Raw genomic sequence first — 23,531 nt, forward strand, 5'->3', positions numbered from 1 at the left:
AGTAGTTAAAAACTCCAAAGTTAAAGCGTGGCAACAGCCAACCCCCCATGTTCACTACTCACACACTCGACACACCATCTTCTCTGTGGGATCGACCCCGAACTTGCCGCTTTACTGTTAAAGTTGTGCAAAATTGGGAGTTATGAATATTTTTCTTGCGGGAGTCGGTTTGAGGATTGATTTGATTAAGTGGCAACGACAATTTGCTAACTGATCTTAACGGTTCGGTTATCTTCCATATAACTTGATCCAATTCCAATCCGTCGATCTCGACCTCACCAATATGCAATAAACAACCATTAAATGTAAAACATAACAACATTATGTCAAAAATAATCTGTTTGATTTATTGGAAAATAGCTTATAGAGTTTTACAGTATTCAATCACTCGAAAGTTGATTTCTAGTATACAAAGTCTAACAATACGAAGCCACATTGGGGCTTGGGGGGGCCGTGGGCCCCTCAGCTATTCTAACTATTACTCCCTCCGTCCACCATTATGAGTCTCATTTATGGCGGCAGGGGTTTTAAGAAATACTAAGAAAAGTGGGTGGGAAAAAGTTAGTGGAATAGGGGTCCCACTTGTATATATATTAGTTTTAAATGAAATGTGAGTAGAATGAGTTAGTGGAAGGTGAAACTCTATTACCATTTATGGTAAAAGTGAACCGGGACTTCTATTTGTGGACGGAATAAAATGGGAAAACGGGACTCCTATTCGAAGACAGAGGGAGTATTATATATATATAAAGTGAACCGGGACTTCTATTTGCGGACGGAATAAAATGGGAAAACGGGATTCCTATTCGAAGACAGAGGGAGTATTATATATATATATATATATATATATATATATATAATGCAAAAATTTGTATCCAGTTATTTAGCTGAGGTGGTTGGCACCATGGTCTACACTCCATTAGGCTTCAAGATCGACAAGATCGATTCTTTGCTCTCCAGTTTCATTTTATAAACGTGAACTCTATTCCCAAGGTCAATCATATTTCTCTATCCCCTCTCTTTCTCCTCGTCTTCTTCCTTCAATTCCTTACATCTCTGTGGAAAAAAAAACCATAAAAACACTACAAGAAAATCTACGAGGGCGGCACCGGCCAAGCCCCCGCTGAAGCGGCGGCTTGGCCTAAGCTATCTCCGTCCTTGGCCGATAGTGTCTGATAAGAGCCCAAATCTGAGTATTTCTTGATGTTCATTGTACATGTTTTTACACTGGCGGGCCCTCGATATGCAACATGGCCCGCACTATTCACAGTAATTGACCCAGATTTAAATCATCCAAAAAGGGTGGTATTTATTTCTGACTACTCCAGAATAGGTTGTTTATTGACTACTTTAACCCCACCAAATTTGATTTCCCTGATTCTAACAAATATGTAAGGGGCTATTTGGTCATATCACATATTTGAAGAGGCGCATGTTTTTTAAACAACTCTCCATTTCATGTTTACTAAACATACATACTAAATTCTGTAATGGTGGAGCCCACCACCTAATTCTGTCACATATTTATTTCTTGCCATTAACAATTAGGTGAGAGTGAACACGTCCTTAGTCCAAAAGGACATGCGATTTTTCTCCATATCATTTTAGTTTGGTGTAGTTCTTTATAATTATTTTAGAATTGTTTCCTCATCATAAATTATCTTACTCCAAAAAATATGTGTTTGTTCTTTTATCTATTTTACTTCTTTATTCGAGGTTGTCTTAGTTCAAAAATCATGCGATTTTCTTCATTTCAATTTAATTATATAGTTAGTTTAGTACTACTACTTTTTAGTTATTTCATAATTGTTTCCTTATCACAGATGATCTCACTCCGAAAAAATTTGCTCTATATCTTTTTATCAATAGAATATTGTCTATGTCATTTTAATTTAGTTTTTTCACATAAACACACACAAAAAACTATTCTATTATTATACACACTACTAAATATCTTATTGTGCAAGTTCACTTTACATTGATTCAATTTTTTGTCATTTACATTGAGTGTAAGTGTGATTTACCGACATCAACGTTACTTTTAACGATAATTATTGTGCACTGACAAGAAAATATCCCACATCTGTTAACGATGATTTAAATACTCTACAACTGTTAACGGCGATTTGGGCCTCCAGCGTCGAAATCCTGGCTTCGTCACTGGGTAGAGATGTTTTCCTCAAATGGCTGCGTGAGGATTTGGAAATAAAGTTGGGGGATTTAAATATTGAGGTGTGTTGTATTGGGTAGGTGGCATTAGAGTTGTCAACTGGCCGGATTGGCCCGGACTAGCTCGGCCCAGTTCCATTGTGGGTCGGTCCATTAGTGAAATGTAGCGGACCTGGACTGGACGCATTGGTTGAAGTGGACTCCATTTGGGCCATTTTGTAAACCCAGGGCCGGCCCAAGCTCAGCCCAGGACTGGCCCATCAGAGGCCCACCTTATATAATTAATATTTTTTAATATAATTAACCATTAATAATAATATATTTCTCAATTTATGCATGTCATCTTGTGCATGAGACATGCTAATATTGTCTATACTGTTCCAATTTATGGTTTAGGATGATGGTGAAGTTTATTTTTAAAAATACTACTCATATCTTGGTATTCAAATCTCCATCCCTAATGAATAATTATGGAGTATAGGATTTTTTTAAATTTATTATTTAGTTCATAACTTATATGTCATCATCTACTTACAATAGTCGTTCTTCCTTTAGTTATGCACTTTTAGACAGAGTAAAAAACATGAAAAATGATATCAGTACAATCAGTTTAGTTTTCGTGCAAGTGAGACATAAATACAAGTAACAAATACTCCATATATTTTATTTTTGCGTATAATATTTTTAAAATATCTTTGATCTACATAAATAAAAAAAAGTTCAAATAAAGCCCAACCCCGGCCATGGGTCAGGCCGGGCATTGCCGAATAAATAAAAGCCTAGCCCAGCCCGGCTCAGATATGAGCCTGAGCCGGGCTGGGCCAAAGTAAAGGTGGGCCTCGGCATGCCTAGGCCAGCCCGGGCCGGCCCAGCCCACTTGACAACTCTAGGTGACGTATGAGAAGAGATAATCCCTCCGTGCCACTCAAGATGTCCACATTCTTGAGTAACGCGAGATTTTAGGAAGAGTTGTTAGGTGGAGTAAGTTGAGAGAAAAATGTAGTTGAATATTTTAATGAGATAGATTAATTTTCAAATATAGAAAGTAGATATCTGTAATAGAACAAAGTAAAAAAGGAAATGTGGACATCTTAAATGAGATGGATGGAGTAGTAATTTGGGATTTTTAAAATTTTAAATTATAGTAGTATTTCATTTTAAAGTATATTATGCGTGTATATATGTAAATTCTATATTTTGCTATTGGATATGTGGCGTATTGAATAAGGTTAAGTTTTATGATTTTTAAAATTTTCAAATTATATCTCCATTCCATAAAAGATGTCTCATTTTCATTTTAAGTTTGTCCCACTAAATATGTCACATTTCTATTTTATCTTTCCACCTAACACACAAAACAAAACCTCCTAAAATCATGTGCCGCCCGCCCGTCCCATAAGTGTGACATCTTTTGTGGGGCGGAGGGAGTACACAGTTAAATGAGAATTATATAAATGATTATTGAATATTATGATTTAAATTTATTGTTATGTTTAAATATTTTTTTAAATAAAACTGTTTATTTAATTACTTCAAATTTGAACTTATGTGTAGATTATTGGCATCTAAGTTATCATACATTATAATATTATAATACTACAAGTAGTTCGATCGGTCGGACCAGTTGAACCGTGAATTAATAGTTGCTCAGATTCGCTTACCAGTCCACTTTTTAAAACATTAATTGGAAGACACTCATTTAATGATGGCACAATCTCATTGATTGATATTTTTTTGAAAAAATTATATATCATTTATTATAATATTATAAAAATTATAAAAATTATACCAAAATTCATAATTATTCATCCTCTATAAATAGAGACCACATTTTCTATTGTTTTGCATACAAAAATATTTCATCTTTTTTCTCATAAAATCCTTCTTCTTTGAAAGTACTTTTTTTTATTTTGTACTCTCATTTGTTGTTCACTATGTTGTTCACTATAGATGATGACGAAGATAATATATTTTTTCAATTCTAAGAGTTTCTATTGTGAAATAATAAATATTTCATGTAATAATATTATTAGCAAAATATAATTATAAAAGTAAATATATAATTGTTTTGTTGGGTGGTATTGGACCATCAAAAGATGTATAGTTGAGTTAGATGATTATTGGTGATGTGGAGAAGATAGAAATTAATAAAATATTAAAAAGTTGATGAATTGGATTAAGTGATTGTTAATAAATATGATCTTAGAGGGTTTCCTTACTTCTTATTATTAGTATTGAACTCACTTTAGGGCCAATCTTTAAATTAATTGGTTATACCCGTCAAAGATTTAAATAAGAAGAATGAAGCTTGGGCTAGTAGTGTCAAATAAAGCTTTGGGCTAGTTCTGGGATAGTTTTTAATAAGTTGTCTAATTAATTAATTCTTGGGATTATTTATTTAATTCTCGAACAATTAATTAATTTATGAAATTATACTTTTTTGAAATAATTAATTAAAATTTAATTTAAGAGAGGTAGACAAAATTAATTAAACCACTTTGGGAATTTAACCTTAGGCAATGTACGGGGAAGTAAGTTTGAGAACACGATTGGCCTGCCGGCAATTTCCGTGACGCCTCGGGCGGCCGCTAATAATTGAAAATAAAGTAATAGCGCATGCATCTCTCGTCCGCGAACAGGAGTCTCGTTTTTTCATTTTAGTTCGTCCACGAATAGGAGTCTCGGTTCACTTTTACCATAAATGGTAATAGGGTCTCACCTTCCACTAACCCATTTCACTCACATTTCATTTAAAACTAATATATACAAGTGGGACCCCTATTCCACAAACTTTTTCCACCTACTTTTCTTAACATTTCTTAAAACCCGTGCAGCCAAGAAATGAAACTCCTAATGGCGGACGGAGGGAGTAGTTTATTTGAAAAAAGGATCTTCTTCGGAGCTAGTTGAGTTCAAAGTACGTGAACGAGTTAAGGATTTGAAAAGCGAACGAGGCGGGATTACCTAAAAATATGATATGGGCTAAGTACCCAAACATGCTTTATGATTTACAAAATTCGTAAACAAATGTTTCAAATGTTTGGCTTGCCATGTTTTATTTTAGAGTGAACTACGCAAATGGTCCATGAACTATGTGTTTTGCACGCAAACGGTTCCTGAACTTTAAAAGTATCATGGGTAGTCCTTGGATCAAGGTGTAATCACATTCATGGTGCTTTTCACTATATCTCACAATTTTGCACCAAAAATGCCCCCAAGGCATAGAGGGCTTTTTTGGACTTTCATTTCTAGGTACTGAATATGATATTTTCTCTATCTCTAGTATTGGATATGATTTTTTTAGAGTGAACTACATAAATGGTATTTGATCCTTTCACTTTCGCACATAAATGGTACCTGATCTTTATTTTATATCGTTTTTGGTACCTATAAACACATTTTTGGTACCTGATGCAATTTTCACCACAAAATACCCTCTAAACAAATTCATTTTTCCATTTGTGTCATAAAGGATATTTTGAGCATTGACAATGCTAGTACCAAAAGTGATATTATAATATCTTCTGTCATTCTCCTCACTCTTTATACTATTATTATTAATCAATATTAATATTATTATTTTGATGATATAAATTAATAATTAATTTATTTTTAATATCATTTAAATATACTTAATCATAATTATAGTTATAATTATATTTAATTATTATAATAATATTATTGTTATAATAGAAAAAACTAGTAGTAATTAATAAATAATTATTATTATTTTATATTAAATTAATAACTAATCAATATAGTCTTAATCAAAATTTAAAATTGTGAATTGTATTCATAATGATAAAGAGTTGAATATTTTTAGTCAGGTGTTTCAATCCTAAAATGAGTATAAATAATTTAATTAAAATTATTTAATTTATTTAATTATTTTAAATAATTAATTTAATTAGGTATTTTGTTATTGATTTATATTATAAATGCAATTAGATGTATGTATAAATAACTAAAAAGAAAGAAGAAAAAGAAGAGAAAAGGAAAAAGAGGAAACATAAACTAAGGAGAAAAAAGAAAGAAGAAAGGAAGATAAAATACTAAAAAGAAAGAAGAAAATGAAGAAAAAAGAAAGAAGAATAAACTAAAGAAGAAAAAAAGAAATAAGAAAGGAAGAAAAAAAAATCACATATTTGGTTCTATTTAATTGAAATTTCCAAAAATATCCTTCATAACAAAAAAATCACATGTTGGTACCTAGGGTTATTTTTGTCATGGGGTACCAAAAACGATATAAAATAAAGATCAGGTATCATTTATGTGCGAAAGTGAAAGATCAGGTATCATTTATGTAGTTCACTCTTTTTTTTATAGTTTGAGTGCGTGAAATGATATTTTTTGTTGTCAAGTCCCCTCTCTATAAAAAGAGGGTAGCTTCTCAAATAGCTGCATGAACTACTGTCTAGCGCTGCCGAGAGATTTGGAGTTCATGGACCTAACGAAGTCGAAGTCGAAGTCGAAGTCTGGTTTTGGCCATTTGTAGAGGTTGACGTAACTAGCTCTCACCGGGACGTGGGTGTCGTCCACGCAGCTTGATGTGCAGGCAGAGGCATGAGAATCGTGATGATGAAAATGACTTGGGTTTAGCAAATGAGACGTTAAAAAAAGAGATAAGAAGGGAGATCGACAAAATAATTGAAAATTGCTTTATCAATTAGAAAGACTAAAATGTCCTCGAGTGACATAATGGTGAAAAGAGAAAGTAAAATAGCAAAAGACTTGAAATAGTGAAAAAAAGCCAGAAATGTGATTAATTTGTAATTCAGTCTTAGTGTTTATCATGGTAGAGTGCGTTATCATTTACAATTCTATAGTGAACTACTTAAAAAATATGGCGGAATTAACCTAAAAGTTACGTTCTTATATATAGTGAAAACTATCTAAAAACATGACACTCAATTTACAAAATTACTACATTTACACTGAAAATAAATACATTCCAAAAAATACTATATTACTAGTAATCTAGTATTAGTATATAACATTTCGTGTTTGGTACTGCACTTATCCATCGAGGGTTTTTCAATTCAAAAGCTAAAAATAGTTGTCTGTTCTAACAACATACTACTATAAAAGTGTGTGTGTTTTTTAGTTCATTCAGACAATTAAAGTGTTATTAGTTCAATTAATTAGACAATTAATGTTTTGTTAGTTCCGATTATCAATTAGCTGTCCGAATATATCTTTATCTTTAAAATTGCCAGCTTGTGAATGTGATTAAACTGCATCATATTCTTGTAATGCTTATAATAAAACAAGAAGCATGGTGTTATCTAATATGCAGTCCAAAATTGAGGACCAATTTACTACTTTGTCCTAGCGGAGTATATCGTGAAAGTAAAACATCAAAGCATCAAAGGTTTGTAATTATCTGTGACCTTATTATTGGAAACCTTAACCAATCAGCTTCAAGCAAAGCACCCCAAGGGTTTTGTAGCAAAACATAGACAAAGGAAAAGGTCACTTTCCTTTTAGTTGATTTATGGACAGCCGAAGTTGATTTTCGGACAGAACATAATTAATTTTATTGTTTTAACCAGAAATTAATGACACATTTTTACTTTTTAGTTGAATCAGTCCTGTTTTCCAAAATAAAACCCTAATCCAAAGTCTTTGAGATCCAAGAGGACAAAACCCCAGCTCATATATCCTCCTCAGATCAGACACACACCACAGATCTCATCTGAACGCCGCCGTCTATGCTTCTCCAAACTCCATAGTGTCAAAGCGTAGCTCAATTACCTCTTCAACTACCCTAGAAAATTACAAAAAAAAAGGAAAACCCCACAAATTTAGCTACTCAATCCCACTCAGATTCGAGCGATTTAGTTAGAAAAAGAAATGGATCACTTCAACACAAGAGATCACTTCAACCTGCAGCACCAATTCCATCACAACTCGGAAGATGAGCAGGGCCACTCACCTGCCCTAAACATGGGGCTGAACAGAGACGGGGGCAACACCGACTCCGCCACCAAGGACGGCGGCAGCGCTTCTACAGGCGAGGGCGACATGTCGGCCAGCAACCGCCGCCCCCGCGGCCGCCCCGCCGGATCGAAGAACAAGGCGAAGCCGCCGATCATCATCTCCCGCGACAGCGCCAACGCCCTCCGGACGCACGTCATGGAGGTCGCCGACGGAAGCGACATCATGGACGCCGTTGCCAGCTTCGCCCGCACCCGCCAGCGCGGCGTATGCATCATGAGCGGCACCGGCAACGTCACCAACGTCACCCTCAGGCAGCCCGGCTCGCCCGGGGGCGCTGTGGTCACGCTGCACGGCCGCTTCGAGATCCTGTCCCTGGCGGGATCCTTCCTGCCCCCGCCCGCCCCACCTGCTGCCACGGGGCTGACAGTGTACCTGGCGGGTGGGCAGGGGCAGGTGGTTGGGGGCAGCGTGGCCGGGCAGCTCCTGGCGTCCGGGCCGGTCATAATCATGACGGCGTCGTTTAGCAACGCGGCGTATGAGAGATTGCCGCTTGAGAATGAGGAGAATAATGGAATACAAGGGCAGGGGAATTCGCCGCCGCAGATTATGGCCGACCCGTCGTTGTTTCAAGGGATGCCGCCGCCGAATCTGCTCAACACGTTGCAGATGCCCAATGAGGAGTTTTGGGCCACCGGAAGGCCACCGTTCTAGGTCATTGGTTTGAATTTCAGGTAGCCTTTTTTCTTGACAATTTGATTACATCTTTTTTTTCTCCAACGGTCAATGCAGTGAACGGTAGGGGACTGGTCAAATAGTTTGCTCTATTCACATGGACAGGGATCGAACCCCTGACCCAATCCTTTTTAACGAGCACACTCTCTTTTATTCGGTCTTTCTTTTGATTAGGGTTTTTATTTTTCCTGATCATGATTTGTAATAGAGATATTGACACATTATGTGGGGAAGAAATCTCAAATCAAATTGTGAGTATGCAATTTCCCACAGGCCAAGTTAAAGCAAGATCTGAGAAATTGGAATATTGAAATTTGAAAATGGGATCTAATACTTCATTTGTGTTTAATGTTAAACAAATGCGTTTTGAGCTGAGCATGCATATTCGAACAGAATGGTCAGAGTTTATGATTTGTAGAGGTGGAGCATATTATGGATCTAGTGAGGGTTAAATTAAAATTGATCTCGAGATTCTCAAGTTTAGACCTAATCATAGTGTCACTTACCGCAAATCTGGTTAGTTAAATAATCATAGTAATCCGTGAGCTTACTGTGTTCTGAAGTAACACATGCTTACAAAGAAGAAAGCTTCATTAAAGCAATTGAATCTTTCAAAATATTTCATGAGATGAGAATTGAATTCATTTATATTATTATAAGAGATTGAATTCCAAATTTATGGAATATTTCTTATGTCCCTTGCTAAGTGCTTCATATTCTTTTTTGAGATATCCCAAGATATGTGAGTCATTTTCTTTTCGATAATTTATCTCTTACTTTTTTCTATTTGTTTTATTCCCTCTCTTACTTTATACACTCTCCATGTTACTAACAAAACCTCATTTCCCGTGCCAAAAAGAAATGGCTCTCTTAGCAAGGGACGGTATGAGTAGTATATGTGGTTAGATTTCAAGATGGTCGGTTTTAAAAATTTTAATCAAACTAAAATCCAAAAAAAAATCGAATCAAATCTTAAATTTCAGTATGGTTCAAATCGGATATTCAATTTTTCGGGTATTTTGCTAACCCTAGATCGAGAGTATTCAAGATGGGGTGTTGGAGTGCACGTGTGCAGTTATGAGGAGAAGCTCCTTTTCAAGGCAAAATTACAAAAACCATATGACAGCAGGGACAATGTGAGCGTTATTTCCGGATTTCTTCAAATCTAAGTGTTTTTATAAACGAAGAATTAAATGAGGAGACCATAGTCTGATCAGATTCTTTGAACTCGAACAAAATAACTTAAAATATTTGCACTTGCTTGCTTCCTCAACGTGCCATACCCCGCATGTGTAGGTACCATTTTCAAAGCTTATCCATACTCTTAATTAACAGTTCCAAGATTTGGATTGTAACTTTCTTTTCCCTTTTTATTTCACTACATAATTTTTAATACATGAATTTCACTAATTTTCAAGATGATTTTATGATTAGGAAACACTTCCCTCTATTTATAAGCTCGATAGAAAACCCATACTCTAATCACAATAGAAAACATATCTCACAAAAAAAAATACTCCAATGAAACAAATCTAAAATATAGTAGGAGCTATTTTAGACTTCATAATTAACATTAGCTATATATATAAGTGAGTAGTGATAAAATGCAAACTCTATATATTTTACAAACTTCAAACTTCTCAACACAATGTCAACACGGTGTAAAATTTCAAAATTTTGATGTCAACCCAATGTTAACCAGGAATGTAATCAAATGCAAACTTTATATATTGTACAAACTCCAAACTATGATCTGAATCGTTAGAAAATGTCAACAGCTTACAAAATAACAGCAACATAAAATATCAACACAATGTCAACGGTTAACACCGTGTTGACATCGTATGGACATTGTGTTGACTTTGTGTTGACATCAAAATCTTGAAATTTTACACTGTGTTGACATTGTATTGATGTTGTGTTGACGCTGTGTTGAAAAGTTTGGAGTTTGTACAATATATAAGTTTGCATTTTATCACTATCCATATCAACCAAATGTCAACATAGCATCAACCGTTGACACTGTGTTGACATTTTTTGTTGTTATTATTTTATCATCTGTTGACATTTTCTAATTGTTCAAATCATAGTTTGAAGTTTGTACAATATTTAGAGTTTGTATTTGATTGCATCATATAATACAGTAGTATCAACTTTATTTCTATTCAACTTTTGTAAGTATGGAATGTCACCTGGTCTCTCACTCTTACACGAGTAGGGGGCAATCTTTTTACTCGCAATTCATTGCATTAATTTCATCTTCTTTCTACGTTGTTATCGAGATTATTGAGCTTCAAAGTCGTTCAAGGTAATGTTGAATCGCCTTTGAGAATGACTGACTATATACATAAGAGAAACAAAACCAACCAACGCTTATTAAAAACGAAAATTTTTGTGTTTTATTTAATTCTATTATGGGCTTAAATTAAATTCGAAATTTTCAGATTGAACTAAAATCCTTTGTTTCTCATGTAAGTTTATGGTTAAATATTTACAGAATTTATAAATGCCGTAATTAAATATTGGAGTATTATATTTCAACAAAATGTTTGTAGGCCAACGTTTGGCACAATTTCCTTCTAACCATAGATCCATATTCGACTCCCCGAAAATAAATGCTTATTTTGATTCGATTTTAACTTCTTATTTGAAGGTTAACCAATTAAGTGGTCGATAATAACTAACCGTTTAATAGGTTAACTGATTCTTATTTTCGTTTAACTCTAATTTCTTATGGGAACAGGGTAGTGTTCAGATGTGTCATGGCAAACTTAATGTTGGTAAAACTCTTATTTTGTATTAAACTGATTTCTACTGTGGTATACAATCCTTTAAATAGGATGTAGATTATACAAATTAGGTAAAGATTTACCCTAATCACACTTGCCAATTACACGGTAATATCAATCAATTCCATAACTTCCTTGATTTCCTTCCTTGTGATTTGATCTTCATTTATTTCTTTCCAACACTCCCCCTAAAGTTGAGTAGGGGATCATCCATACTTAACTTGCCCAATACCTCGTGAAAGTTTCTTGAGTCCACAGCTTTGGTGAGGATATCTGCTAGTTGGTCTTCGGACCTGACGAATGGTAATTCCATAATTTTTGCCTCGATGTTATCCTTGATGAAGTGCCGATCTATTTCAACATGCTTTGTCCGATCATGTTGCACTGGGTTCTCTGATATGCTAATGGCTGCCTTATTGTCGCAAAATAGTTTACAAGGACTTGAGGGCACCAACTCTAGCTCGGCCATTAGTCTCTTCAGCCATAGGATCTCAGTTATGCCGCTTTTGATCCCTCGAAACTCAGCCTCTGCACTCGACAATGCTACCACCTTTTGTTTCTTACTTCGCCAGGTGTCTAAATTGCCGCCAACAAAGGTAAAGTACCCTGCAGTCGACTTTCGATCATTTGGATTTCCTGCCCAGTCAGCATCGGTATATCCATGTATGTCCATATGTCCATGCCTTTTGAACAACACTCCAAGTCTTGGTGTTCCCTTCAAGTATCGTACAATTCGCATTGCTGCTTCCCAATGAGCCGCCTGTGGTTGGTGCATAAACTGGCTTACCACTCCCACTGCATATGCGATGTCCGGCCTAGTATGGGACAAGTAGATCAGCTTCCCTACTAAACGTTGGTATCTTGACCGATGGGTAGGTTCAGCCCCTTCTGCTATCCTCAAACCGTGGTTCTGGATCATAGGTGTGTCTGCCGGCTTACAGTTCAGCATTCCCGTCTCTGCTAGCAAGTCGAGGACATACTTCCTTTGATTGATGAAGTTTCCGCGTTGAGATCTTAGCACTTCTATCCCCAGAAAGTACTTTAGTAGTCCAAGGTCCTTCATCTCAAATTCTGAAAAAAGATTCTGTCTCAGCTCCTTGATTTCTTCCTCGTCATCACCAGTAAGGATCATGTCGTCAACATAGATAATAAGGCATGTGATCTTTCCTCCTCTTTTCTTCAAAAACAATGTGTGGTCGAAATTACTCTGATTGTAGCCATATTTCTTCATTACCTCGGTAAACCTTCCAAACCAAGCCCGAGGTGACTGCTTTAACCCATAGAACGTCTTCTTGAGCTTGCATATCTTTCCTCCCTCAAAATCTTCTGAAAAACCTGGTGGAGCTTCCATGTAAATTGGTTTCGAGAGTTCACCATGCAGAAAGGCATTAGTGACATCAAACTGGTGTAAAGGCCACTCCTTGTTGGCCGCAATAAAGAAGAGAACCCTGATCGTGTTAATTTTGGCAACTAGGGAGAATGTCTCGGCATAATCAACTCCGTAGGTCTGAGTGTACCCTTTTGCTACTAGTCTTGCCTTATATCGCTCGACCGTCCCATCTGGCCTCCTTTTTATGGTGAAAACCCACCTGCATCCCACAGCTCGTACACCTTCTGGCTTATCGCATACTTTCCATGTCTTGCTCTTCATTAGTGCTTTCATTTCCACCATCATTGCCTTCCTCCAATGAGTGATTTTCATCGCTTCCTCGGCAGTTTGAGGAATCTCTTCTTCTTCATATAAGGCGGTTGTGAATGCCTTAGCCATCTCTATGAGGTTGGCTTTCGCAAGATTCGCCACTGAGTATCTGCTTTTAGCCCCTATCTTCTCTGGACTGTACCTCTTTGGAGGAATCCCCCGAGTGTTGTACTGAGGAAGAATGTATCGACCTGTATCCCCGTCAATGGCGGTGATCTCATCTGTCTCAGGATTGTCAGGAGTAATTGTACTATCAGAGTCAGGTTCAGGATTTACCTCGGATATCACTGGAGGAGAATTCGATTGAGGCGTGGTTGGCTGAGGAGGGTCTACAACGGATGTGACCTGCTCGGCGGTGACGCTAGCTTGTTCTGTTAGTTCCACCTCTGAGTTACTTGGTTGAGACACCAACCAACTTTGGGGTCCACCAATATCCCTTAGGCTATTTCTACTCTCCCCCTGACCCCGAAGTTGGGTTTGATAGAAATATTCACATTCAAGGAAATTACAATTCATAGTGGTGATTATTCTCCTAGAGGACGGATCATAACACCTGTACCCCTTCTGATTAATCCCATATCCCAGAAAAACACATTTCACAGCACATGCAGAAAACTTAGTTCGCTCGTGTTTCGGTATATGCACATAGACAGAGCATCCAAAAATTTTAAGCGGAAGAGTGAGAGGTTCAGGATTTTTTGTCATTTTTGAAAGAGTTTGGAGGGGTGTTTTCATGTTAAGTATTTTCGTAGGAAGGCGATTTACCAGATAGACTGACGTAGCTACCGCTTCGGGCCACAGGAATTTAGGGACATTTGAGTCAAAATATAAGGCTCGAGTTATTTCAAGAAGAATTCTATTTTTTCTCTCAGCTACCCCATTCTGTTCCGGCGTATAAGGGAACGTGGTTTGATGAACTAACCCATTTTCCTTAAAAAAATCTTCCATGTCTTTATTGACAAATTCACTACCATTGTCGGACCTAAGGACGGAGATAGTTTTTAGAAATTGTGTCTGAATCATTTTTAAAAATATAGCGAATTTTTCAAAAACTTCAGATTTATTTCGCAAAAAATACACCCAGGTCATTCTAGTGCAGTCATCGACAAACAGAAGGAAATATTTAAATCCATGATCACCAGTAACGGGCGCAGGGCCCACACATCAGCATGAACTAGAAAAAATATCTTTAACACGCGTATTACTGGATTTAAAAGACTGTCTATGATTTTTAGCCAAAACACATGACTCACAAGAAATGTCCTTAATATGCGAAAATTTTGGAAAAAACAATTTAAAATAACCCGCTAATGGATGACCCATTCTCCGGTGCCACAACCAAGCTTCTCTATCAGCAGATCCGTGAGCAAGGATCGCTGCGCCACCTTGGTGAGCTATCTCATCCACATAGTAGAGCCCTTGACGCTCAGTGCCACGCCCAATTATCCTCCTCGTCCTGATATCCTGTAAAACGCAGAAGTTTGGGTGCATCAGTAAAGTACAATTTAACTCCTTGGTCACATGGCTGATAGACATTAGTTTATGAGACAGTTTAGGCACATAGAGACAATTATTTAGTTTCAGGTTTGGGGATATCTCGATAGTTCCACTCCCACTTACGGACGTCAATTCCCCATCAGCAGTCTAAATTTGGCTTTTAGTTGCCCCATTAAAAATAGAAAAATCATTCTTATCATAGGTCATCGTATCTGTAGCCCCACAGTCAAATATCCACACACTTGTAGTACTACCCTGTAATTTTTTCGCCATACACACAATATGGGTATTTTCAAGAGGTGCAAAATAATTCGGGGTAATAAAAGAGATTTCGGAAGATCTGGGGTCAATTTTCGAATTCCTAGTTTTTATGGGGTCAAACCTCCTATTAATATCAAAATGGGGTAACAATCTAGATTTATTGGTCTGGGGGGACTTATTTGCAAAATTGAAATTAGGGTCAGGGTAAAACTCCCCCAACCCGTTACCTCCGAAGGACCCGCCGCTCTTTCTGAATTCGGCGAGTGCAGCCTCTCCGATTGCGCCGCCTCGGTTCTCCTGCCGGCCATGAGCGTCGGTAGCCTCCTGGTTGCCCACTCCGGCCGCTGGAAATAAGCCCCCTCCATTTTCGGGTGGTACACCGATTGCTAGCTTCGCTCTAGCTTTATGGGTGTCGTCCCACCACTCCGGAAATCCGACGAGTAGGAAGCACGCCTCCTTAGTGTGCTTGTGCTTCCCACAGTGTGAGCACCATAATTTCGACTTGTCTTGCTTGAATGGTCACCGATTTGGGGTTGTCGATGTGCCGGGTCGATGCAGCGGCGGCTGTCCTCCCCTCTGCTGGTTGCGGGCCGCGAAGCCGAGCCCGATTCCGCCCGATGATGTTGTATCGTTGGTTGCGACGGTGGATTCGGTGGTGATTGCCGGCATAATTCTGAGTCGGGCGGTCTCCCTCTTAATCCATCCGTACGCTACCTCGGCTGAGGGCCACGGTTTGTCCTTAAGCATTTCTCGTTTTATTTGATCGTATCTCGGATTCAGGCCTGTTAAAAACTTGAACAATCGTCGCGTTTCAATGTACTTTCGAAACTGCCCTACCCCGTTGTCACAACACGTGACTGGTTGTTCTTGGCATCGATCTACATCAATCCACGTTCCATGTAAGTGACGCCAATAGGTTTCGAGGTCTTGTTCTCCTTGCTTAACGTTCTCTGCTTTCTCTTCCAGATCGAAAAGCAAAAATGGATCGGATGTGCTCTCGAACGTCACGGCTAGGCTCTTCCACAGAGCCTCGGCCGTTTGATGGTGTGCGAAGTCGATGACGATGTCCGTCTCGATGTTGTCTAATATCCAAGAGAAGACAATCGAGTCTGTCTCCTCCCACTCCGTGTAATCGGCCGCCCCTGGTTCGGGTGGTGGCGGGTTGCCATTGATGTGTCGGAGTACTCTCCTACTCCCAATCTGGATCTTCATTAATCTGGACCACAACGAATAATTCGTTCCATTGAGCTTCACAGCGACGGTAACATTTTTGCTTACCCTCGGCTTATGATCATCTGAAAGTTTGGGGGGTTTGGTTTTGTCGTCGTCGGCCATGGCTTTGACTCTGCCTAAGGTCGAGATTGGTTATAGGGCTGTGATGAATTTTTTTTTCTGAGCCTGGCTCGGATGCCATGTTAAAACTCTTATTTTGTATTAAACTGATTTCTACTATGGTATACAATCCTTTAAATAGGATGTAGATTATACAAATTGGGTAAAGATTTACCCTAATCACACTTGCCAATTACACGGTAATATCAATCAATTTCATAACTTCCTTGATTTCCTTCCTTGTGATTTGATCTTCTTTTATTTCTTTCCAACAAATGTGAATTATAAAACCTGTAAAATTAGTGAAATTAAAATAATAAAATATAATGAGAAAAAATTTAGACTATACCATAATTGTAAATTGTGTAAAAGTAAAATACATATTTTTCCCTATTTATTAAATTTAATAATAGTAGATTCTTATAAATTAGTACTATAAGTTAAAATAATAGATTAACAATTGCCACAATAAGACTGCAATTGTGTGTCAGTATTAACTACCAGTTTCACGATTTTGTGAATAAATTCTTAAAAGACTTTGAACATTTTTGGTTTTAACTTTTAAACATATATCTTACTTACCTTGAAAGTCAATTAATCATTGATGAAGGTTTTTCCAATCCAAGGGTATTGAGCATGCCCTACGGTGCTCTTGGCAAGAGCATCATCTATGCCGTCGGCAATAGCATGGTTGTGCTCTTGCCGAAGAGCCACGCCATGCCGAAGAGCACACCGACATGGCGCCTCCTGATTGGGCGGTGATGCACAATCGCCCCATGAGCGATTGAACTCGTTTTTATTATGTTAAATTCATATTTTTTTGTAAAATTCATAAAAAATCGTAAATAATCCGGAAAAAAAATAATTATTTTCGGATTCACAAAAATATAGCCATTTTTTACCTTTTTTATTTTTTTAAAAAAAAATTTATCTCAAAATCATCTATAAATACCCACATTCATCATCCATTTTTTACATCAAATTATCTGTCATTCATACTGGTCTCATATTTTTTCATACAACTCACCTTCATCTCCCTCTTATGAATTTAATTATATAATTTTTAAATTTTAGGATTTTAATTTTGTAATTTTAATTTTTTAGTAATTTGTAATAGTATTTCGGGTATTTTGAATGCATTTTAATATTATGGAAATGTTTTTAGTAATTGATGTATTTAAATTAAATAATAGAATGGTGGGACCCTTGAGCATGCTCTTTCGGAAGAGCATGGATGTGGGTGTTGTGCTCTTACTAAAACGCAGAGAATTAAAAATGAATAAAGGTGGGTCCGAGTCCACATTCGTGCTCTTGGCAAGAGCATGGATGTGGATGCTCTTAGATGCAAGCAAAGATTTGGTGTGAAATAAAGATTGTTACTTATCACTAAGACTATCTTTAATTATCTCTTTGAACATGATCAATATGTGCAATCTGAAACTCAACAATTCCTTTTTAGTTGGGGCATTTGGTGAGGGATTATTATTCTTGGAATCAATTTGCTAAATATTCTGCCACCTCAATCCTCACCCATCCCCAACTTTTTTATTTCTCTTTTTATTTATTTTTCACGATTCCCAATTTTTTTATGAAAGGGAAACGTCAGAAATTAAAAATAAAAATTAAAATATAATAAGGAAAAGTAAATTAAAAGTGAAATAAGAGTACAAGAAATTAAAGTAATGTTGTCTTCATGGGTTAGGACTTAGGAGCTTCAGAAGAAATCCCCTATAAACAAAAACTATATGTACAATATCTAAGGCCTAATTATCATGGTTATTATGTAATCACCTCAATTAATAATACACATAATCGTTGGGTGTATTAGTAGAGATAGTATGGAGTATAAAACATAACTCGTACTCCTTCCGTTCCATAGTAGTAGAGGCGTTTTTTTCGGCACACGATTTAAGAAAAATTGTGTTGATGGATTAAGTAAATAAGAAATAAAATAGAAAATGAAAAAAGTATAGAGATGAAGGGAGAATAAAGTAGAAAGAATAAAGTATATGAGAAGAAATATGTACGCTACTTAGAAAATTGACAAAATAACTCCATTATTACAGAACTAGGAGTACTTTACTTTAACAATTGAAATACCAACAGATAAAGAAATGGAAATACCTAAGAAATAAGATTACGTCTGAGTAAAGTAACATAGTTTGTCACTTTGATTTTGGCGATTTATTTTTATATGAGTAAACGAAGAAGCCTGTCTTCCCATGAATTCTGCTGTTTCTCTGACTAATTCTTCGTCTAGAAATTCCGGCTGAATTGGATTACACAGTTGAATAGAGAGGATAAATAAAGTTGCCATATTCTGCAGTTGTTGCTGAAAACTTGAATCCCTCGCTCACTCTCCTTGATTTTCAGTTTGATTGATTAATAGATTAGGATTTTCCGTCGGCGTGACATGACTGACAATGCTGGCGATTACGTGAAATTGGAGGGTGGCGGGGCCCAGTGCCAGCCGGAGACGTCGTCGTCTGATTGTTGCGATGACGGAGGGTGGTTGTGGTCTCTGTGGTGGTGGGCGAAATTGCTGCTCGTGGTCTTGTTTGTTGCCGTGTTGGGTGCGGTTTTCTTCAAATGGATCGGGCCCTTTTTTATGGATAAGGTTAAATTTAGTTATGATATATCCAGATTACTCATGTTTTTTTCCTCGTAAATTTCAATGAATGCAGGGTTTTTGTGTTGTTCTGCTGTTGCATAAATTTCACCAGTATGTTTTCTTTTTCTTTTTTATTGATATCTCATTTTTGTGGTTTCATGCTGATATTTCCCTGTGGTGTTTACTCTCAAATGAGCATTTTAGTTATCAATGTAAGTGTGAACAAGTAGTTATTTTTAGTTAGATAAAAGTCCTAATGGAGCTCTTATTTAAGTTTAGAATGAGAGACTCTTTTCATTTTATCAGTGTTATACTGGAGTCTGGAGTATATACAATTAATGATAATAAAAGTTCTTGTTCTGATGCATAGACAAGTTATTGTTATTTTATGATCAACATAATGGTTGGAAACTGATCTTTTTGTGCTTACATGGATCCAGTAGTTGAGCATCTATCTGGAATAATATATCTGTGTACATATTTGGTAATTGTGTTTATGCAATAAATGGTGTTTTAACTAGTCTAATGCGATTGTTTACATCGTCTACAGAAAGATGTCATAGGATTTCAAGATAAGGCCATTTTAGCTGTAGAAAGTCGTGTTAGATGCAATTGTTTATCCCTGAAATGTTCTTCATAGCAGGGTTTTATCCTAACATTGTTACCCTGGTTAAGGATAATATTCATAATGACCATTTCATAAGCCGGGAGCTGATTGGATATCATTCGCACGTTTTCACAATATTTATCCTGACATTATCACCCTGGTTATGTTCTAACTGAATGTGCTTTGTTCGTTTACTAGGAAATCATCCCCATGATAAAGTGGGAGCAGAGAACTTTCAGCACAGCTATTCTAGGAGTCATAGTGTTTGCTTCTCTGGCAATATTCCCTGTATTTCTTATACCTTCTACACCATCCATGTGGGTTGCCGGGATGACTTTTGGTTATGGTTATGGTTTTCTGATGATCATTGGTGGTGTTTCGATTGGCAGTTCTATTCCTTATTTCGTTGGTTCTTTATTCTACCATAGAATTCATGTATGGCAATTTTACTTGAGCATTTCTCTTGTGCTATGGCTTTTACACTCAACAATAAGAATGTCCGTCATATCTTCTCACATGCAGGTATGGCTAGAAAGGTACCCAAAGCGAGCTTCTATCATAAGACTAGCTGGCGAGGGAAACTGGTTTAGTCAGTTTCGAGCTGTTTCGTTGATTAGGATTTCCCCTTTTCCATTTGTCATATATAACTACTGCGCTGTGGCTACGGATGTGAAATATGTTCCTTATTTGTTGGGGACTGTGGTCGGAATGGTGCCAGAAATATTTGTTGCACTTTACACGTGAGAACTCCTTGGTCCCTGCTCTCCCTCTGTGTGTGTGTGTGTGCGTGTGCGTGTGTCTGCGAAAATCTTTGGACTTTGTTACTATGTGTCGAAGAAAATATGCAAAGTAAATAGGGTTGAAGATTTTTTTGGTATCTAGACTCTCTACTATAGCACATTGTGTTAAGTACTGCCAATTACAGTCTATGTATGTTAAACTTGTAATTGTCAAATTAATCGGTCTCAATATGTATGATTATTCTGTCTTTTCCTGTGAAGATTACATGATTTTGAATCTATTGTGCTCTGTACTTCACCACCACTTACTATAAAAAGTTTGATGTCAAATTTCTTCTGATCAAAATATTGTTTGCTTTCCTTGTTGCATGATTATATGCTCTCTGTGATTCCCGTCTTCTGTTCCTCTTGAGATTGTCAATCTTTTGTACGAGTGTCTTTACCAGGAATGTCATTCCTGTTTTCCATTAGCATCTATGCATTTGTTACGTGTCCAAGGTGTGCCTTATACACGGTTGTGTTTAGGCGGCGAAACATAAAATCCCAAGGGATTTCACATTATTGAGCATTTTGTTAATCATGGTTGTTATGGAGCTAGTTTTTGGAGGTGAAACACATGAATATTTTGAGAGGAAAGTGAAGAGTTTGAAAGCATGATTTTACATCCTACCCTAGGTGACTCTTCACATATAACTAGATCATGTGATAAATTGGAGTGGAGAACATTGGCAATCTACATATAAATGATTTAGTATATACTATTAATGTGAGGCAGAATGAGTATGTTTCTTAATGTGTGGTGCTTGGTGTGTGTAGGGGCATCCTGATTAAAACATTAGCTGATGCTTCACAAGATCGGAAGTCTCTGTCAGTTTCGCAGATTGTGATGAATGTGGCCGGGTTTTGCATCAGTGTGAGCGCAACTGTAGCAGTGACATGGTACGCAAAGAGGCGACTGAAGGAGCTACAGATGCGAGAGGAGCTTTTGTTGCAATGAATGTGTTGTGTAATCATACTACAAGATTTTGGATTGTTACATGTAAAATAATTCAAACCACATTAAATTGCAGTGATATAAATTTTACAAAGAATATAATTACTCTATGGAGTATATTGTAGAATGTAATTTTCACGTTTTCATTGGATGCATGTAATTTTCTTTCCCTTTAACTCTCCAGTCTTGGCATCAAAATATAATAAGCTCTTGAAATATTCTTTCCCCATAATTGAAGAAATAACACAGAAAAAAGATCAGAACCTTGGGATGTTTGACTGTCAGCTTTTTGTACAACGTCTACATAATTAATTCTAGGAAGGTACACAAAGCAAACAACAGTCTGATCAATTCAATTAAAGTTCAATGTAGTTGCCTAAATACATTTTGAAATGAGGATAAGTTTGAATAATATGAATAAATACTTGTGACGATTATTATTTAAGTTGTAGATGTTAATTCAAATGTATTTTAACTGTGAAATTAGATTTCAACTCTTCTGTCAGACTGTCACTACGCTTAATTAAGATGTATTTTACATATACATAACTTGCTTCCAGTGAAGAATCACTTTTCTTTATTTACGCAATTTTTTATGCAAATAATCATTATTTTTTAGCATCATATTTCAATAGTATGATATTTAGCAACAAGCAAATAGATTCATTAATACATATTGATAACTTAGTGAAGAATAATTAAGAACTTAAAAGACAAAAGTAAAATACAAAATCGAGACATTCTTGTGTCAAGAATCGAACCAGCATACTTATTTGCCTCAAAACAAGAATCACGAAAGTAACTAGAGGAAAGAATGACGCGCAAAGAGAAATGACGTCCGTACATTTATACTCCATCTGTTCTTTGTGAATTGAGACACTTCTTTATTATACGAAGATTAAAAATATTGTGTGAAGTAGATAGTGATTAAAATAAGAGAGACGAAAAGTGTTACTTTTTGCCAAAATTATCAATGACTAAATTATTTTGAAACTTTCTAAAATATAAAAATAACTCAATTAACAAGAAATGAGAGGAGAATTCTTTGTGATCAAAACTGTAAAATCGTGCTTAGTACACATGCGGGGACAAAGTTTGTGATTTTAATGATGGGGCCCAAGAAGGAAAATCCATGCTCACGACTAACGGATTTTTTGGTATAATGAAATGGATTGGTATTCCTATTTTTTTCATTTTTTTTACTTGATAGGAGTATATTTTTTTCTTAGGAATCACTGTTCCTTTTAGAATTTTTATCACCATTCAATCCATTTAGCAAGGAATGATCATTTCATATCATTCTCCTTTCTTCTTATTTTAGACTTTAACAATATTTTAGACTTTAACAAATACTCCTATCATCTTAATTTTATAAATTTTAAATTTTATAAATAAAAAACTAAAAAAATTCAAACGTTGTACACAACTCAAATACATAAAATGAATACTACACTCTTATCTATCTTGATTTCCATTTAATCAGGATAGAGTTAGGGAATCTAGAGATACATAAAATGACTTTCGATAGTCGCAGTAGCGATGTTGAAAGAATCAGTCACGTTGAGCAAGTAGTAGTGGTGTTGTCGGCCATAAGCTGTGAGAGGCAGATAATAAGATAAATAGGTGCGGTTAAAAAGTAAGATAGAGTGACACAAGAGAGAAACCTGCAAATTGGTGACGAAGATAGTGGATGTATTGTGAGACAGTGAGAATTAGAACTCGGAGATTTGAACCAGTTCTAATTTGCAAGAGTAAAAAAATACAATTCAAATAGAGGAAAGAAGCAATGCAAAAAGAGAAAAAATCGCGATATTAGAAAAATTACATTAAATTTGTGCACTTTATATTGAATTCCATAGATGAAATTTCACAATTATGGTTTACAACAAAACACATTTACGATATCCTAGCATAGTTCATGCTTAACTAGAGCGAGTAATACAAGTATTGCCCATGCGGCACAAAGTAGATTAAACACTAAAGCCCTATTTGGTATGATGGAATGGAATGAGGGAATTGAATGACATTCCTATCTCCATTCCATTCATTTGCTTGGTAAATTTTTTTAGGAATCACCATCCCATCCATTTAACTAAGGAATGGTCATTCCATTTCATTTCATTTTCCTTTCTTCTTATTTTAAATTTTAACAAAATTATA

At 36.3% G+C, this 23,531-nt stretch overlaps 3 protein-coding genes across 3 annotated transcripts; 2 read left to right on the forward strand and 1 right to left on the reverse strand.

Moving 5' to 3' along the window:
• Positions 1–8,022: 8,022 nt before the first annotated feature.
• On the forward strand, positions 8,023–8,820 carry LOC121810643 (AT-hook motif nuclear-localized protein 26-like). The gene has a single exon (XM_042211399.1). The coding sequence runs from the start codon at positions 8,023–8,025 to the stop codon at positions 8,818–8,820; it is 798 nt and encodes a 265-aa protein (XP_042067333.1).
• A 6,786-nt stretch (positions 8,821–15,606) lies between these two features.
• On the reverse strand, positions 15,607–16,422 carry LOC121810644. Its single transcript, XM_042211400.1, has one exon. It carries the CDS (start codon positions 16,420–16,422, stop codon positions 15,607–15,609), a length of 816 nt encoding a protein of 271 aa, XP_042067334.1.
• A 2,132-nt stretch (positions 16,423–18,554) lies between these two features.
• LOC121810259 (transmembrane protein 64-like) lies at positions 18,555–21,481 on the forward strand. The gene is made up of 4 exons (XM_042211036.1): positions 18,555–19,036; positions 19,836–20,072; positions 20,160–20,377; positions 21,194–21,481. The coding sequence occupies exons 1-4, from the start codon at positions 18,833–18,835 to the stop codon at positions 21,372–21,374; spliced, it is 840 nt and encodes a 279-aa protein (XP_042066970.1). The 5' UTR covers positions 18,555–18,832; the 3' UTR covers positions 21,375–21,481.
• The last annotated feature ends 2,050 nt before the right edge of the window (positions 21,482–23,531 follow it).

This window comes from Salvia splendens, chromosome 7 (genome assembly GCF_004379255.2).
Source record: "Salvia splendens isolate huo1 chromosome 7, SspV2, whole genome shotgun sequence".
NCBI lineage: Eukaryota > Viridiplantae > Streptophyta > Magnoliopsida > Lamiales > Lamiaceae > Salvia > Salvia splendens.